The 19,797-nt window shown below is 33.6% G+C and overlaps 1 protein-coding gene across 3 annotated transcripts in view; it reads right to left on the bottom strand.

Annotated features, from left to right (window-relative positions):
* The window catches only part of MICU3 (Mitochondrial calcium uptake 3), an 87,584-nt gene extending 67,846 nt beyond the window's left edge, over nt 1-19,738 (bottom strand). For 2 of the 3 annotated variants that reach the window (XM_089707858.1, XM_089707859.1), the window contains exon 1: nt 19,499-19,737. In XM_089707858.1, coding sequence (XP_089563984.1) covers nt 19,499-19,702 — 204 coding nt within the window. In that variant the 5' untranslated portion in view covers nt 19,703-19,737. Of the gene's footprint in view, nt 1-19,498 lie in introns of all 3 variants that reach the window. The other variant, XM_089707857.1, reaches the window with a different exon arrangement.
* Between the last annotated feature and the right edge of the window lie 59 nt (nt 19,739-19,797).

Raw genomic sequence — 19,797 nt, 5'->3', positions numbered from 1 at the left:
CCAGTTTTTGAACGTAAGAAATTTTCTTGTTAAGGGGCGAGAATGTACACGTTTTTTGTTGTTACTACAGACGTTGTATTGATGTGTACGACACTTTTGAAAGGTTGAACGCTCTTTGCAAGTGCGTATAATGTGCTTATTATTTATCATCTTATCAGTTACATTACAAACGTTAATACATTACTAAAATAAGGCTAAAGAACCGATGGAGCAACTATCATAGTAGGTACGTAGTATAACAACAAATATAACATAGTATTAATACATATTCCATACAATTCTGTAGACCTTTCGGACGATTTCTTGCCAATCGTAACACATATCAGAAATTTACACTGATCCCAATAAGAGAAAACACATCTAACATGAGGACCAGTCTGAAACAGGTTCGAACCCGTCAAATCAACGTCATCCCACCGCAACATGTGACCGTACAAAGTGACCCATTGTTGGCGAAATATTTTTTTCCTCTCAATAACAAATGTCGACAACTGTGGCATTCGCTTGACTTTTGATTTCGTTTAATAACTTATTTCAATTGTGAACGTGTTATATTGTGTGCTTGAATTATACATTCGATTCGTCGGTTATTTTTTTACAGGTAAAAAAGCTCAGTTGAAATTTTTAACGGATGAATAGCTCAGTTAAAATTGGTAATTAGCATTGCATTTAATTCTAATTAGTTTTATGGATGCTACAAATTGTTTGCAACGTTTTACTTTCATTTCTGTCTGACTTTTAAATTCTATGAAATCAGGCTTATTGATGTAGACGAATATGTTGAGATTACAAGTTTATATTCAAACGTTTTACATATTGCAATTTAACTACCATTTAGAATTGAAAATACCAATTCAGAGCAGCGCCTATCCTTAAAGAATTTAATTTGACGAAGGGTGTGACTTAGAGTCCAACAAAAGGCATGCAATACACAATTACTTGGAGAGCGAGATAAGATATGGGGTTAACTTGACAATGGGAAGAATACATCTGAACAATGATGTATTGGTTGATGGGATCGAAATTTCGGGGGATAAATCACTGGCCCGTAATGCGTTTTGCCTATTATCTGGGTATTATCAAACGCACATATATTCTCTGTTATTTATCTGACAAATAGGCGAGTTAGAACATAATTGTATGCATTTAAAGTAGGTTTAAAAGGTTCCTCTTATTGTCTGTTGATTAAATGGTAACACTCGCGCAGCCTCACGAATTCTTGTGAGAGATTCGAACAATCGGTTAGCGATCGATTTTAAATGTAATGTAATATCCAGAAAGTTATTTTCTGAAACCGTTAGGTTTAAATAAGATAATTTTAAGCTATTGCATAGCTTCTATCGCGGGCCTTGAGCGCGGGGACCGAATCGAGAAATTACGTAACGAAAAAACCTCACGCTACCCACTCCGACGGGCTCGGAGGTGTGGCTTGAAGGCATGCTATGCAATAGCTTTACCGCGGCAGTCCCCGAGTGCCACACGTCTTTTTAACTTTACCATATTTGTAAAATCTTCTACTGGCCATCTGCAAATAATTTTTAGGGTAACTGATGATAAGAAGTACATATTCGTCGCAATGGGACAAACTTAACACTTTTTATGAGTAGAATGTAGATAAATAATATCTAATTGTTTCGCACACACATAATATGAGATACAGTAAATTAATTCATTAAACCCTCTATTATAATACAAATCTAATTAAGTCTTCATTCTAATAGGTTATAGTTAATAAGGTATATAAGTCACGAGCCTTACAATGCTTCGCTTCGCGTCCATTTGGTCATCAATCAAGTTTCGACACAAATTGGCGATCATAGACAAAACAGAAAAAAAAACTATAGCTTTGTCTCTGGAGTCCGAATGATTCAAGGGCAGTTATTTTTAGACACTTTTTATTTTTTCTATTTAGGTGGTTTGTTAATTTTGTTTACATATTTATTTATAAACACTAAGAAATTAGTAAACAATATATTTTATATAGCATTAATGTAGGGCAGGGACATACATGCATTTTACATCTATTAACTGGTCGGATTTTATATTAAGAAGTTAACTTGTTTAGACGTTTTTATTTTATAATAGTTCCTGTACTATATGAAACATTTTTTGTTTCTTGTTTGTTACGATGCAACTCAGAACTCATCGATAGATTTCAACAATTCTTTTACCATCCAAAAACTACATCTTTACCGAACAACATAGACCATTTTTGCATCCCGGATCGACCCGGGGCTAGTCTACAGTCTACACATCAGTTGATGATATAATTGAAAGCACGCGCTCGTGACTAATCGCCGGCGGAGTCACGGCACAGCATATAGCTCGACTTGTGTGACGCGACCACCACTCCAGATTGCCATTGGTCAGAACACGGATATTTTGGACTAGATGACAAGTAATGTAAGCAAATTATATGTTTTTCAGTGTTAATCTTTATCAGATTCTATTGTATAGAAGTTTAGACTTTTCGATTCCTAAATAAAAAGAACTCAGTCTTTCTAGTAAACGTTTTTATTATTTGTCGTAGTTTGGTACATCTAGTCTAATAAGTCCGAGGTAGACCTTAGCTATTGTTTCAATGATATTCATTTACTGGTTGATGTGAGGAAATTGACGATTATGCTCGCAAACCAATAAAACAAAGATACCACAATTTTGCTTTAAGTACGCTTTCTGTCATCACATTAATTTACACTTCAATAAGTTCATTAACACCCTACTCTTAATTGGAACATGAGCAAAGCCATTACACAGCCATTTATAAAGAATGAAACAGAAGAGACACTAGAATTTAGAAATAAGCGCTATCTCTATTGAAATAAGCCATTTATACAGCAGAGTATTTCCAAAGAAAGAAGCAGAAGTTCATTACCAAACGCTGTTAGTTATGCAACACTCCGGCGCCGACAGACGACCGACAGACCGACCAATCATATCGTATCGTACATCTTGATTGAGATTTATTGAGCGCATCGGTTCCGTCTCCGATCGCGCCATATAAATAATCTTGACGGGTTTTGCTAATTGTGAAATGGCACTTAAGATTGAGAGCATTGAGTCCAAATTGCAGGTGCAGTTATGGTATCTTCGAAATCTAATTTAATTTAGGAAAATACGTGTATAATAAGGAGTAAATTATAACAATCATAGATTAAAATCCGTTGAACTGTAATGAAATTATCAGGCCTATTTAAACAAAATAATTAACAGGTTAACCCCTCATCGTTCATAACAAAAAGGTCTAAATTATGCCGTAAAGAAAACCGCTCCAAATGTGTCATAATATTACGTCCAAATAAAAGGAACTATGTTAATTGGATCAGTCAAGATAACGCCCTGCGATTCAGAAATCATGTTTAGGCGAACACATCGCCACCTGATGCTCTATTTTTCCATTAATCGTCATAAATTAGTGCACAACGACCCTCAATTTTCAACTCTAATTCTTCAAAATTAGAGTTCAATTTTCACCAACCATTCAGTGGTTTATGGTAAAAGACAGGTACCCTCAATTTTAGACTTTATTTTTCTAATAATAAGTTTTCATTTTCCATAACTTTTATCGCAGGTTTATGGGGGTAGGTCCTGGTAGTGATTGACGAACAAGATGTTTATCGTGTAACAATGCGTGTGGCTACGCAGGACTTCAAATTTGAAGTATTGACGACCGGAATTCGATGGTATTGTATGCGGTGTTTATTTTGGACATGATTTACAAATATTATTTACTAAACGAAGGCTTTTCTTCAAACAAAACCTTATTTGTTGGTGGAAAAGTAAATCATTAGATTGTTTTCATGTATCATGATATTTAGATAATCGCAAATGCTTCAATAGGTAGTTATTTTTTAAATTTATATTTCTTTGTTAATATACGTAGTACGTACTATGGTTATATTTTATTTGAATACCGTCTTTGCTTACGAAGTGTATAATATACTGTCAACATGTGTTATAGTATAAATAATTAGTTTTTTTCAGTTTACCACGAACATTGTTTTTTGTTTGTGTTGGTGAAGTGAGTTTATTTGTCTTTCTTTCACGTCGCAGTGTATCGATTTTGTGGTATGATTTTTGCCTCCTTGCTTTGTAACATATAAGAAAAGATACGGTTGAGATGTATTCATCTTACGGTTGAGATTATTACATAGTGCAGGTCCACACTGCGAGCCTAGCGCGGTTGCGACGGCGGGCGCGAAATATCAAACGTATGAAACGCGCCTTTGCGTCCACATTGAAATGACTATGGCGGAAGCCTAGTGCGACGGTAATGAGCGAGCCAGCGCGCGTAGTTTTCAAACTCTCCTATCCGCGCGTTCTGGCCACACTACGGGCCTAGTCAGCAAGCGACCCAATGCGCGGACGGCGGGGGTATCAAACCAGTCGGTCTTGTCGCTCGACTTCTTATATTATATCCTTTATTGTTTTTCGTAAAATAGCGGAAAATACTTAATTGTTGAAGTGAAACTTCTTTATTTATAAGTGAGATTCAATCTAAAACACTTATATACACCACAGTAATTTTGTAGGGTATAATCTCAATTCTTCATATAAGATTCACCCGTTATTCCTCTGTTTTATTTATTTCGTGTACAACTTCTATAATGATCTCATCTCAAAATCGGACTGTCCAGTAAAAATAGCAAATCGTCCAAAGTTTGCAACACCCGAAAAACGTCGAACCGCTACATTGAGCTCGCGCGTCGGTGTGGCCACCGCGAGCGCCCGCTCGTCGCGCCCGCCTAGGCCGCCGCCACCGCTCATTCAGTGTGGACGCACACATATACTTCTAAATGATAATTTTATACACGTAGTTTATAATTGTATATTTGTATCAAACATTTCTACTTGAATTAAATATACTTGAATGACATTAGACCACTTATATCCAAATATACGATTATGCGACGTCGTTTGCAATAACTAATTAGTTTATTATTCGAGTGCGGCGACGCTAAATGGAGCTGTTTTAATTTTATCCTGATGTATGTTCTATCCTTAATAACTTTCCTGTTTATCATAATTTAACAATTAAAATACGCGAAAGTTTGTTAGTGTAGGCTTTTGAATTCTAAACGTAGTAACATTTTTTACACTTTTTCTAGTCATTGAACCTTTTAAGTATTAAAATGCTTGTGGTAGAACATCTTAGATATCTACGCATTTCCTTAGTTAAGTGATATAAAGAGAAATATATATATGAAACTATATACACCTTATTAACTATATAAAATAAATATATTTGAGTTAAGTTATCGCTTTATATTCGACTTTCATTTTAAACCATTTCCAGTCTATGATCAGCCGTTTGTAGATGTCTATTCATAATCGCCATACTGGCGGCAAACATCGACGATCATTTGTTGGGCCAACGCTGCCCATTGTGAAGTGGGTCCAAGAGAATATTCGTGCGAATGTGACCAAGTTCAGACATCCAGCCCCACATAGACGTAACTAGATTACAACCCAGTCACTTATCCACTTAGCAACCCCAAGCCGCCGCCAGTCCTAATCAACGTCGTACCAATCGAGTGCAATGCTATGAAAGTGTTCAGGGGAAGTTAATCTGGTGAAGATAATTTCGTTTTGAGGAACGAGATTAAACAGTTCTTTGTCTGAATAGTATAGAATGCGTTTCGAGTAGGATTAAAACGAAATAGGATAAATGAGGTAAGGATTTATCATCGAACACACGAGGTTTTAATGCTGTTATGAACATCGTTTCTTCTGTCTAAAGCTAAATTTCTATGATGATTGTTAGAAGAAGGTTAGAAGAATAAAATATTATTAAAATACAATTGTTTTAGTAGTAGCGAACCATGAATATGCAAAAACCCAATTTACTAACTAGCCTCTAGCTTCTAAATATTACACCATTCACATTTAAACATTTACACTATTGTTTTAAAACCCTACCTTTTATACATACTCCCAAGATCATCAACATCAAACAAATATGATACTATTCGACTTAAACCCCGTTTAAAAGCCAAACTTCCGTGTTCCAGCTTCGATACAATATCAAAGCTCATACAAGGGAACAGCCCTCCAGACCGGCCATAAATAAGATTTCCCTCCGACAAGTTATATCGCGAACAATAGAATGACACACGAAAGCTGTGTCAGGGCACAGATAATATTGTAAAATAGTATATTTTCAGGTAATACGAGATAGATAACCTAGAAACTGGACCCGGATGTCTGGTCGTAGATCTAATGTAATATGTGACATTTTATTGTGCAGTATTAAATGTTCCGTCGATTGAATTTCGATACAATTAGGTTCTGTATGTTTGGCTTTATTTATAGCTTCAATTTTGTATTGTTTATATTCGTGTAATAAGTTCTCGGCAATTACACAAACTTTTTAAATTAATGTATTACAAACCATATGTTTAAAATTTTGTTTTGAACCTAAAAGTTTATTTTAAAAACATTTAATGCTAAAACTAATGTTATGGAAACATTTAAGAACATGAATTCTGATATATCATTTGCGAAGTTTATTTATTACAGCATTACGTACATTTGCAAAAACCTCCAATTTTACATTTCTCCGTTAAGCAGAGCTACTATTAAAAATGTATTCTTAAAAAAAAACTGAACAAAACTCGACATCTCATTCATACGTTAAACACAATAAACGCCACATAAAATCGAGAACAAATTATAACATTATATCACTATACAATGAGTATCATAAATACGTATTTCGGACAAAAAAACTGTCCCAATGACCTTTGAGAACTTCGTTGGTGGCCTTCTTCGAACACCCTGTAACTATATGCCCAAAATAAGGGTTGAATACTGAATTATTTAATTATTGTAGGATATTGGAATGGTTTAGTTTTAATCGTGAGAGCGATAATATCACGACGCAGTATTTTGTTACGAATACTGGGTGTTTTTTATTTGCTTTGATGTAAGTTGTGAACGGGGCGATGGAACCGACATCTGTAAATACTCACAGATTGTTCTAGACGGTTTTTATTCTTTTCTTTTCGCGATTGTGGCGCGTATTGTGTTTTAAAAACAATAGTACATGTATTTGTAAAGTGAAACTATTAGGTATATATTTTGTATCCTACTGAGTCATTTAAATATCCATACTAATATTATAAAATATGCGAAAGTAACTCTGTCTGTCTGTCTGTTACTCAATCACGCCTAAACTACTGAACCTATTTGCATAAAATTTGGTATGGAGATATTTTGATACCCGAGAAAGGACATAGGCTACCTTTTATTGCGAAATATGTACCACGGGCGAAGCCGGGGCGGACCTCTAGTATTATATATATGTACCTACCTACCTAAACGTCATGATTTTAATTCACTTCAAGATCGATATGCGAAGTGTTTACTTACGATATTTTTAATGAGCTTTATTTATGTTTGTCAGTGCGATATTTATACACAATGGAAAGTTAAAATAGCATGCACCGATATAGCTTGTCAATTTCCTTTTAATTTCTGGACAACAGTTAAATAGTTATAATATATAAGTTAATAATAAAATATATAAGATATATAATAATAATATAATATATAAGTTAAAAAGTTTATCGTACAATTAAAAACCTCGTAACTGAAAATACATTGTCCCATAACCTCCTTGCCTTTCCGAAATCTCGGTCAACACACTAACCTCTAGATTGGAGACTATTTATGATAACAACATCACGATCACTATGTTAGAGATAGGAGATAGGTCAGAATCAACTTGACACCATTTAGAGTGACCTAGGCCTTTGTTAACGACGCCTAGCCAGGAAGATATTGAATCTTGTAGACATTTTAGATTAAATCACTATATAGTACCTACCTAGTACCTACCTATAACTACCTTGTATTTAAAAGAAAGTCTCTTTACTCTGACTGTCCCTGTATACCTACTCTTAGAACTTTAAAATTGGGCATTACCCGGATTCGGGTGCAGGTTTTTTTTAAACCATGTGAATAACGAATATCTATGGTGTAAACTACTTATGCTTAACCTATGCTTTATTACTTAAAGCTTTAATTTTTTTAGTGACGTAATCAATAGATAGTAGATACGTAATATAATAGGTATGTGAAATGATTAATTTTGTTCTTAAAAAAATATCGTATCACAATATCAACTCCATCGCCACCAAGCCTCATTTCACTTTAATCCGAAGCAATTCAAACAAGCTATATGTTTAAGTAATTTCCCAATACAAAAACCAAAAAGGTACCAAACACGAGCTAGTTGTCAACGGTAACAATAAAAAGCCGATGTACCAAGTCGCTTAGAAAAATAATTTAAATAAACATTGCTTGGGATAGAAGTCCGATGTCGAACATTCTTTTCATTGTCTTGTAGAAACGTGATATTTTTTCAAACAGACAAACAGACACGGTGTATTTGTGACCCCTGGGACATGTCGATCTGAGGGTCATAATGTCGGAATTGGTGTTAAAATGGTTATGCTGTTCCGTGTGACTTAATTATTTATATACGCGGTCCGCCCCGGCTTCGCCCGTGGTACATATGAAAAATAGATGTTGGCCGATTTTCAGACTTACCCGATATGCACAGAAAATTTCATGAGAATCGGTCCACCCGTTTCGGAGGAGTATGCAGACTAACATTGTGACACGAGAATTTTATATATAAGAAGATGTTGCAAATATGCATTAAATATTAAGCACCTATCAGCAATGAATTAAAAGTTTACAGCCTTATTATTAACATATAGACATTAAACTATATCTATTCAAATCACACACATTCAACCAGCTGTTGTTACTTGGAAGAGGAATCAACATCAATCAATTAAGCTGCTAAACATTTTGTGATTGTTATGATGAGATTTGTTGCTTGAAACATATCAGTCCTTAATCATTCATCACGGAACTCTTTAAGCTAGTCACAAACAGCAAAACAATGGGATCCACTTTTCCTTTAAATTTACACGCCTTATTAGTCACAATGTTCCACTGAATCATATCAATTACAAATTCCCACATCACACTCCTAGACCACGGGGGTCACTACTATGAATAATGTATTAGACAAACCTATAACTGAGACAATCAGGTTTTATCAAAAAGGCTGCGGTTTTACCAATCGAGATGTCCTTATACCGCTCGATGACGTCACAGTTCATTCAGCAAGGTGGTCTATATTGATTGAGTTATAGTGACAATTAATAAAATGGCATGTACGTGATAAGGGTATAGTAGTTTTGATACTTGGAGGCCTCACTTGCGTCTTGAAAGCGAAACCACGTGTTGGCAGACGCGTAGGCCACTGAATTGCGTAGGCGGTAGTCAACTCGTAAATATACATATATATATATAAAGTTTTAACGATATGTAGCTGTACAGTAAAAACATGTTTCAGGCACGTACTAAGAATAAATTGAGGCAAATTAGTGTGTACTTAGATTTAGTTTTAATTATTTACTTCGCTAATGAAAAAAAAAATATGTTTGACTTTTCCAAATTTTTAGTTACCTAATAAAAAACAAAAGCATCTAATGCAGTAGATGACGTTACTAACAAGCGTTGTTTTTAATCTGATCTAATCAAATTTTATTTTAATCATAAAAGGTTCAGGACTCCGCGCCCTACAATAAATAGAATTTACTTTTACTTTCACGACTGTGAATGGAACGGTACCTTGAAGAACTTTGAAACTCTGTTGAGAATGGTCATGAAATAAATAAAATAGCAGAATGAGAAACACAAATCGTAAATATATATTTTGCGCTAGTTTCTTCAGGATGTTTTCTTTCACAGATTGAAGGAGTGGTGTCGTACTTTATGTTAGTTACAAAACGAAATTAAGTATATTTACACGCTTCCTGAATTTTAAAATTGTATTGAAGTCAGAATTTTTGTAACTACTGAGCCAACTAAAATTCTATAGATTATATTGTATGCAACAATTCTGCACTATAAAATTACCTCAAAACTGTTCTCCCCATAAACGGCTTTAATATCACAATATTACCTACGTTTAGATCGCAGTCCATGTAAGTAGGTGCAATAAATAACTCTCATCTAGGGATATCACTATCGACTCCTTTGTTACCCATTATCGATAAATGCTATCATCCACACATCACTAGACACGAGTAATGATAGGATTTGCGCGGCGTCTCGCAGGCGCCGCGTCGACAAAACGAGCAAATCGTCGACTACTAGAGATTAATATCGACATTATCGATAGCATGGCATGCACAGCACTAAGCCCGTTGCAATTGTAATTGATACTGTTACAAATGTAAGCTGGAAGACATCTCTTGGAAATAGTTTTAATTTCTTACAATTTTTCTTACGCCAAAGTTACAGAATGTTACGTACGGTTTGCCTAAATCTCTTTATTATTTATTAATTATTACCTATGATAAAGCATATAAATTTATGAAAATTTAATAAAAATGCATATTTTAAACAGGTACGAGACGGAGGGTCGCCAAATGGCAAGCATTAAGCGCACTATACCGCCTATGAACATTGAGCATTCACAAAGTTATAGGATCTAAGTGAAAGTGTTATCTGCATTTTAAAGTGATAAAGATAAATAGGCGCCTGTAGGCAGAAATCTAATTTATACCATATAATTACATACAGTTTTGGCACTTCATACATCATAACAACCGACATGTATAGCATAATTCGATAGAATAAATATCGATAATACATCGATTAGCAGATACAATCCAATTAGTGTAGCAATTAAGTTGCCGTTAATATGTGTTATATGGTGAGACAGGATAATTGCTGGGCTTATTATGATCTTAACATGCCACCACGAATTACCTTTGAATTGAGATATGGCTATAATTAATGCTCTTTAGCAGTAAACGCGCAGAACACGTTATAACAATTTATTATTTCTTTATTGGCGGTATAAACATGCCAACCGTGACAACCCAATTTGTCCGAATTGACAACGCTTCTACAAGAATTTGGTTAAATTTTTATTGTCACAGTAAATAGGGAAGTTTATTGTAATTTTACAAAAGTGTAGAAGTACAACTGCAGAATTACAAACACAGAACAAGAACCACATATCACCATAAAGGTGTACTGCCAAACGGTGAGAGATTAGCTCCAGAACAATATTCTGCTATTCCTGATTCGTATAATCCTAACAACACCTAAAAACTTATTTAAAATAGTCCACAAAATCCACAAATATGTGTGTTATGTTCTGTGCATGTGGTTTCCGATTCGTCACCTTATTGTTTATTTTCCTCTCTGATAAAAACGATATCATTACTAACGATGTGAAGCGCGTGCTGATTCCGTTTACCCTTATTATTTGTGCAAATAGGATATAATTTGGGAATAACGTTACTATGTGAAACGTGTCGTAGAACCCCTTTACGCATTTTTGATAGCATAATGAGCTCTAATATAGGAATTTTAAATTAAGATGTACACCCAGCCTCCCTCATTAACCGTCCACGATGCACAATTAATTTCGTTCACCACCTCCCACCGACCTATTTTTTTAACCCTAATAGCGCAATGTTATAAATGGCCGATCCTTAAAATCCCGGCCACTTAAAAGTGAAACCGATTAAAAAAAATCGAAAGCAATCACGGCGGTGTCGCATTACCGATTCACGCAGCGCTCATTACGCCTAACACGTGTAAAAAACGACGATGTGCCCTACACCTAACTCCCGATACGATTCTCATCGGATCCCGTTCAAATTAATCGTTTCACATTAGTCGTCGTGGATTTTTATCTTACTTTCGTCGCTGCTTCGCGACGCGGGTGGTTGACGGTTGTCTATTACCATATGCATTTAGTACAAAAAAACATTAGTACGTGATGAAGGCGAATGCTTCTGAACATTTGAAATATAAGCTTACTACAATTCACAAGAGTAATTACAGTCGGGTCGCCCCCCGTGTCTGTTTGAAACGGTCACCTTGTAAAACATTTCCTGACGATATTGTACTTTGTGCGTAGGTATCTAATAGTTACGTCAAAACTATTCACTAATCTGTGATAATATATTTTTATCATCATTTCAAAAATATGTGTACTTAAATAATAAAAAATAATGTTTGTATCGAAGTTAAAAAATGTGGTATTGCCATGCGAAATCGAGCCGAATCGAAAGTTAATTTAATAACTACCCACTTTTACAATTATTGAATTTGTAGACGAAAAATACATTACGTCGGGGCATCGAAAAACGTTGTGAGTAGAAATATTTTGCACGCCTCATAAGCGAAGCGTTGAGGTGGGTACTACTGTCACTTCGCGCAAAACATCTGATTTTTCAAACTTAAAATGTCTTTATGTATCATACATTGCACTTGTAAGATAATACATACACACACATATTAAGAAAAAACACTATTTTTAACGTTCATGATATTTTTGATGTCATTTTTGTTATTTAAACTAGTTAAAAAACAGTTTAAAAAAGTTCTGTCTTGGACGTCCGTGTGTCTGTATGTGCGGATCCTTTTTCTTGTTAACACGATAGCGACCGAAATACTTTACTAATCGAGTCTTCTTTTTTTTCTTACGCTTGAGTATGCTCAGGAATAGAACCCTTTCATTTTTCTGGGTCTGATTCGATGTGGTTTAATTGTTATTAAATAAACAAAAATAATAATTAACCCCTCAGCTGTCGCGGCGCGCCGCGTCAAAAAGGTGCTGTCTGTCGGAGAAATTCGAGCGGTCGGCGCTGATTTGCCGATTTTTTTCGATATTAAAATTTGTGATGTAAACTTTAACCTGTGACACTCTTGTAAATTTTGATGCTAACTAGATAACCAAACTTTATATTAGTTACCTTACTTACTCCCTGGCGTGTTTATTTTACTTATTAGAAGCATTTTTTCCCACACATTTTGAAAAAATATGACATTGTAAAGAAAAATACTCATAAAAAAATAATATCAAGGTATTTTAGATTTTTATTTTTGTATTTTCACACTAGAATAGACAATCTTTTGAGTGAATATAACAAAAACATAGGTTTATTTTATAAAAATTCGAGAAAGTTGAGTATGAATATCATCGTTTACGCATGAAAATAAGTGGACGCGATCTCCACATATGTTCATACAAATACAGACATTACAGTCTGCTCCAAAATTAGAACATTTCAAAAATTTTTGCTACTTTTTTTTTATTTTTATTTTAATCAAAACTGGATAAAAACTAACAGTAATTTTTACTTTTTTAAAATATTTAGGTTTTTATTAATGTTTAAAAATCGTCTTATTCCTAAATTGGACTTTGTTCTAACGTCTGTATGTATAACGTCTCCACATCAATTTTAATTTTAATTTATTTTTTCTTAAAATTAGCGATTAAGAAAATATTTTTTGTGGTAACAATAGCATTATGAAGAAATGCTTTTTTTCTTTCATGCTCTTAATTATTATAATATAGTAACTACCTATAAAATGAAATGTTGTCCAACTACAAATCGAAAGGCACTGTATCCATACAGAAAAATGTCTAAGCTGTACAAAAGTGAAATCTACATTTAATTATACCATAACTTAATTATAAACCGTTACATTTAACTTATAAATCAAAAATTTCGGAAATTCGAGTTTTAAATATTTTTTATAAAATACAGCTTATGTTAAGGATAAAAATCAATAAATTTAAAGATTCAAAATAAATAAACAATTATATCATCTAAATGTTTTATTTACTTAAATAAATTTTACTTAACTGACAGAAAAAAAAATTCTTATGAAGCTTTGTGTCTGTACTATTTATATACTCATGTGGTTGTAATGTGTGGTGTTGACGCCAACATTGGCCAATAAATAGGAATATTTGCAACTTAGCATAAATAATGTTAACTTCTGTTCATTTTTTCTTATACGTCGGATCGGACACAACGACCGCCTCGAGACGACGCGGACGATTTATTACCACGAGGTTCCACTTGAATGTGATCAGGAAAGTGATGAACGCTATCCAATCTAGTTGTACTTCAATACATGCAGTATTTCCAAGCATATTGTAATTAAGATATAAACTAATCGGTAAAATTGTATTAAAATCGGTTCAGTAATTTAGGGAGTCCATAGTACACAAACAGCATGAAACTTAAAAAATATTTTGATTGGAATAAAGTAAGACGTGTTATGTGTAGAATTTCATGAAGAATCCTGGTATCAGGAATTAAAAGCTGTAAATTCCCAAACACTAATCGTGTTAGTATTATTATCTGTTCATTTGACAAAATATACAGAGTTATATTTCTTGATTTCAAATACTGTTACGTCCTATTGTTAAAGTAAGCCTTGGAGTGTCTTGTCTTCCATTGCCATAAGAATCGTTGTTTGGATCCATTTGAATTCTCTTTTATTGATACTCAAATGCTTACGAATCAGAAAAGGTTATTCTATCAAATACAAATTTTTATTTTCGAAAGAAAATTAAAATATCAAGACGGAAGTTTATTTTAGGGTTACCTAACAAATAAGTTATTATTGATTATGTAGTTTAAACAGCAATGTGATATCTTCAAATAGAAAAATTGCATTCTTCTTCTGGGTAATAGAAGCAGTTTTGACACCAAAAGGCAAAAACACAATAATTGTTATCGCTAGTCATTTACAAAATGAGAGGGTAGATTTATATTTGCAGGCGTACTGCAAATGATGCATTTAATTCGTTTTATTAAATAAGTAATGTTCCAAGGCTATTTAAAGTCATGAATGCAAATAAAAATAATCTTCAGACAGCGATCTACATCAGCTTTAACATTCGGCCTACGAATGTACTACATATAGTACATAAGAATAAAAAACCGGCCAAGTGAGAGTCGGACTCGCACACCGTGGGCTCCGAACAAACCAATTTTTAAAGTGAAACTTTTATTACATCGTCTCAAACTTTTTGGTCTGTGTAGCGCATGTCGCGTGACGGTCGGCTGCCGAGTAGGTATAAGGCAGTGTTCGGAACCGTTCGAACAGTTTCACTTTTACCGTGGTTTCATAAAACCACACAACATTTTTATTATGTTGTAACTCCGAAATTTTATGTTTTTCGAAATTATTCTTCAATCTGCGCTATAAGACCTTATTTTACCCCAATTTCAAAACTCTACGTACACGGAAAGTACCCTGTAGGTGTCGATTCCCTTGCGAATGTCGAAATTTGCAGCATAACCCATTGAGCCCCGAACGGCCCGATCGGTCCACGATACAATAGATTTTCTATTGTGTCTGTGATTCCGGGGCCTGAGTTAATAAACGGCTTTATCTTTTGATTGCGTTGGTTTATAAGTTTGATTTTTTCACAGCTTCAATCGACTCAAGTAATCAATATAAATTTCAGTTTTATGTCACATCACGCGTTCCTGTGAAAATGGGTCTTGACAGACAGATGGGCAGATGGGATGGACAGACGTGATCCTATTAGGGTTCTGGACCCTTAAAAACCAAACCCTTTGGGATGCAGCCATTAATGCTGCAATTTTTAGCAAATTTTGACTTTTGCAATGGAATCAAAACCGACAGGGTACTTCCCAAGTACATAAAATCTTTAAATTTGGTAATAAGCAATGTTTTATAAAACAGATATAAGAATAATCGCAAATAACATGATTTTTTTAATTACACTTTATATAAAAAAAATAATAATAATTTCAACTTACACCTAATGAACGGCTACATGTATTAACTTGATATTCACATTAAAAACTCAGATTTATAATACACTAGCGGTCCGCCCCCGGCTTCGCCCGTGGTACATATTTACGTTTTCTCTACATAAAAACCATCCTCGTACTTCAAGGAATATAATAAAAAAAGAATTATCGAAATCGGTTCAGCCGTTCTCGAGTTATGCGCTTACCAACACATTTTGCGATTCATTTTTATATATAAGAAGACTAGAGGTCCGCCCCGGCTTCGCCCGTGGTACATATTTCGCAATAAAAGGTAGCCTATGTCCTTTCTCGGGTATCAAAATATCTCCATACCAAATTTCATGCAAATTGGTATGGAGATATAAGATTTAAGACGCAATCAGAAGAAATAATATTCATATGCGGCATATTCTGAAAACCGCAACTACTAGCAAGGGAATCAAAACCTACGGGTCAAAAGTTAAGTGGACTTGGTTAAAAGCAAGGTTTTACAGCACAGATAAAGAAAAATTCACTAAAAACACTAGAAGTTAAAACATAATAAAAAGTAGGTTTGTTCGGAGTCCTTGAAGCGCGAATCGTATTGAGGTTCAAAACTATAAAAAAACATTCTTCCAGTTTTAAAGAAATAACCCCAAAATATGTGTAAAAACATCTTTGGACTATCTGGGTTTCAAAAATGACAACTCCCGTGTTGTCGTTCATTTTGAAATTGTGAGACGACAGAAAAACAAAATAAAAACAGAATCAAACATAATATATGCCAACGCAATCAAAAGATACAACCGTTTATGCTGCAAATTTTCGTAATTTTCGACATTTGCAAGGTTATAAAAACTTACAATAGCAACGTCTTATAGCACAGATAAAGAATTCTAAAATATGAATTAAAAGATACCTACAGCATAATTAAAAAAATAAGTTTGTACGAAGCCCTCGGTGCGCGAGTCCGACTCGCACTTGGCCGGTTTTTTATTTTTTCAGAAACATAATATGGTTCCCCAATAAAAAATAATATGTTGCATTTGTATTAAGGTAAGAATATGTTGTACAATTAATGTGTTAAATTTCTTTTCCAGTTTGTCCTACACAAATTACATAGTAACATAGTCACTTTGTCCTATATATAGGTCATAGTGAAAACTATTGTTCCCGATGTAGGTTTTTTTTACTATTTTTCCAGCATATAATATACACTTTTAACCATAATATACTAAAATTAAAGGAATTCCATAGAGGTTACGGACTATAATTTGTATAGTTGATTATATCGTATTAAACCTGAGGACAATAAATACCACAAAAACGATACCCATCAATATAAACAAAACATATGTATGAAGACGAACAATTAAATTTTTCAATTTCATACAATATGCGAACATCCTGTACGCGAATTTTACGGGGAAATTATTGTCGGTTCTGAATTGAAAACGAAATATCTTTAAAATGGAACACAGTATCAAATTTTGAATTATATTATAAAAATCTTCATAAAATTTCTTGTAAAATGATGTAAAAAAACAAATAAAATATTAAAAATAAAATACGATTAACCAGGGGTCAAAAACTAAGCAACGTACAGTGAAATGGTAGATACATATTTGGAGCCATTATTTGTGGTATAATTATTGGTAATTTTCATTATTTCGGCACATAAACATTAGGATATATAGTGAATAATAATAAAAAGAACAATAAATACTTACCGTTTATCAACTTTCCGCAAAATTTTACATTTTTTAAAACTTTAAAATTTAAAAGTTACTCGACTAAAGTATGACATAATTACTGTTATATTTCGAATATTTATCGGTCAAATTATTAAGTGATGGACTTTAAATATTCAGTAATTCATAAGCTATCAACTAAATAGTCGTTTATGCAGATTTGAACTATATTTGCGTTACAATGAGCTAATTTCCAACCGGCGATGATTTGGCACAGATCTGTGCCACGACAGACAACGGGTACAAAATTTTTGGCTCAGATCTGTGTTCCGACAGACGAGGGTTTAATAAATATTTATTAAAAAAAAATTATGAGGCGTGCACTTTTGGATTTTCCAAATTATTTCATTCTCCGTCTATATTTCTTATTTAATTAGTTAAGTAGAAACCAATTTTCTTAATTTTACACAAGCTTTCCGATTACGGCTTCGCGTGCACTTCACAATTTTGCATTACAGCAATATTGGATTCCTCTTCAATTTCACTTGCATTTGTATTCTTGACAAAATAAAAAGGAAAATTTATATATAATATATGTGTAAGTAAGTTTTGGTATCTCTGTAATTGATGTTTCATCAATTTTCAATTTATTTAATATGCTTGTATTAGCTTCAACGGTATGTTTGTATGAACAGGGATGATGGGAAACAACTCCACTTACACATTTAATACCTATTCTAAATAACTCTTTTTTTACAACTGTAAATAATATTTTTTTTTATAGATCCGATTCCGGTTTTTCAAACGCTTGGAAATTCTTGTAAGTTGTTTCCATCACCCCTGTTCACAATAATTCCTCGGATCAACTATTAATAATTGACATGTTTGTATACAGTAACCAACTTCTTGGCCCACATTAAATGGACCAATTAAATACATCTTTGTATATCGAAGATACCTATTTCAGGCACCAGTCTCTCACAACACTAGATGATACACTTACAATGTATTTGCAAGCAATGTACCTATTGTTGTGAAGAGACAAATAAAGTTACTTATATTTTATTTTTATAAAGATCTGTGATAAAATAATATTTTCGTAAGTTTAAGGATGTATTTTAAATATTTTTTTAACCATATTTTTCACTTTCAGCTAACAGCCTACAAGGAAGGAGACATACAGTGTGCTGGTATGATGAATGGTGCGAAAATAGAAACACATTGGCCTAAAACATCATTCTCTTTTCTTGGAATAGATGACGGCTACCAGAATTACATCAATCTCGTTAACATCTGCTTTTGATATTCATTTATTTATTAGTAACTAGAAACTCTTTTACACTGCTCCTCTTTTATGCTTGAACATATTAGTTTAATAACGAATACGCTACGCTGTAACAAATAAGAGAACACTTGACTATTGCTTATTTCCAATTTAAGCCGGAACTTCCTGATATGTGCTTGAAAAACAAGCAAAAAGAAAAGGTTCATAATACTATGGATTAAATAACTGTCCCAGTAAACATTGTTCTAGCTTTCTGTTATCATTTAGGGGGATGAAAAATATATGTTGTCCGATTCTCAGACCTACCAAATATGCACACAAAATTTCATGAGAATTGGTCAAGCCTTTTCGAAGGAGTTTAACTTTAGCATTGCAGCTCGAGATTTTTACATATTTTATTAGATGAAAACCAAACCAGAACCTACAGACTATTCATCAACCTTTTTAGTCTCATGAAGTTCTTATTTTAATTTTTAATATTATAAAATATAAATCATTTGATCAATATCAATAGAAAAGCTTATTGTCATGAATCCTGTTAAGTAGGATTTTTTTTTATAGGTTCTGAAAACTGAAATTTTTACTTGTACCTATGTGACTCACAGAATTAAAGATTAGTGTAGCTCTATTATTTGGAATTGTCCGTTTTTCATGGAATAAAAAAAGATTACTGTAAAAGGGCGTTTGTGATAGATTTTAAATATGGTTATTTATATAATAAAATGTAATATCAATGGCATACGGTTTGTGATGATCTGAAAAAAAATTTTAAAAGACCAGATCTGATTTATCGATTTTTAAATTATTAACGTAACATATTCCCTATATAATGAATCAAATGACATCAGAGGCCTTCTTAATACTTAAACAAATGTAAATTTTTAGCAGCCGGCGCAAATATAAATAAACCTCACCTTTACTTTGAGCGCGTAAACCGTGTGCTTTCCATATCTATTTTTAGCAGCATAGAACAAAACACCGGCACCAACAACACAAGCACAGGTGGTCCACACATTTCTGTAATTATTTCTATTCACAAAACTAATATTACGTGCGGTTATTTGCGAAAAATTCGCGTTTTTTAATAATTTTTGCGAGGCGCGAGTCAACGTCGCCATGATGGTAGAACAGCTGATTTGACAATTGACATTGACATCCGCCTTTGAAGAACGCGCATGCGCGTTTTGTTGATAAATAAGATTCTCATTTTGAC

Source organism: Colias philodice, chromosome 20 (genome assembly GCF_061535455.1).
Source record: "Colias philodice isolate Cphi_HAF_F1 chromosome 20, ilColPhil1 Martin Lab GWU primary, whole genome shotgun sequence".
In the NCBI taxonomy this organism is placed as follows: domain Eukaryota; kingdom Metazoa; phylum Arthropoda; class Insecta; order Lepidoptera; family Pieridae; genus Colias; species Colias philodice.
The sequence above is the reverse complement of the archived record's forward strand: the minus strand, read 5'-3'. Positions and strand labels throughout refer to the sequence as shown.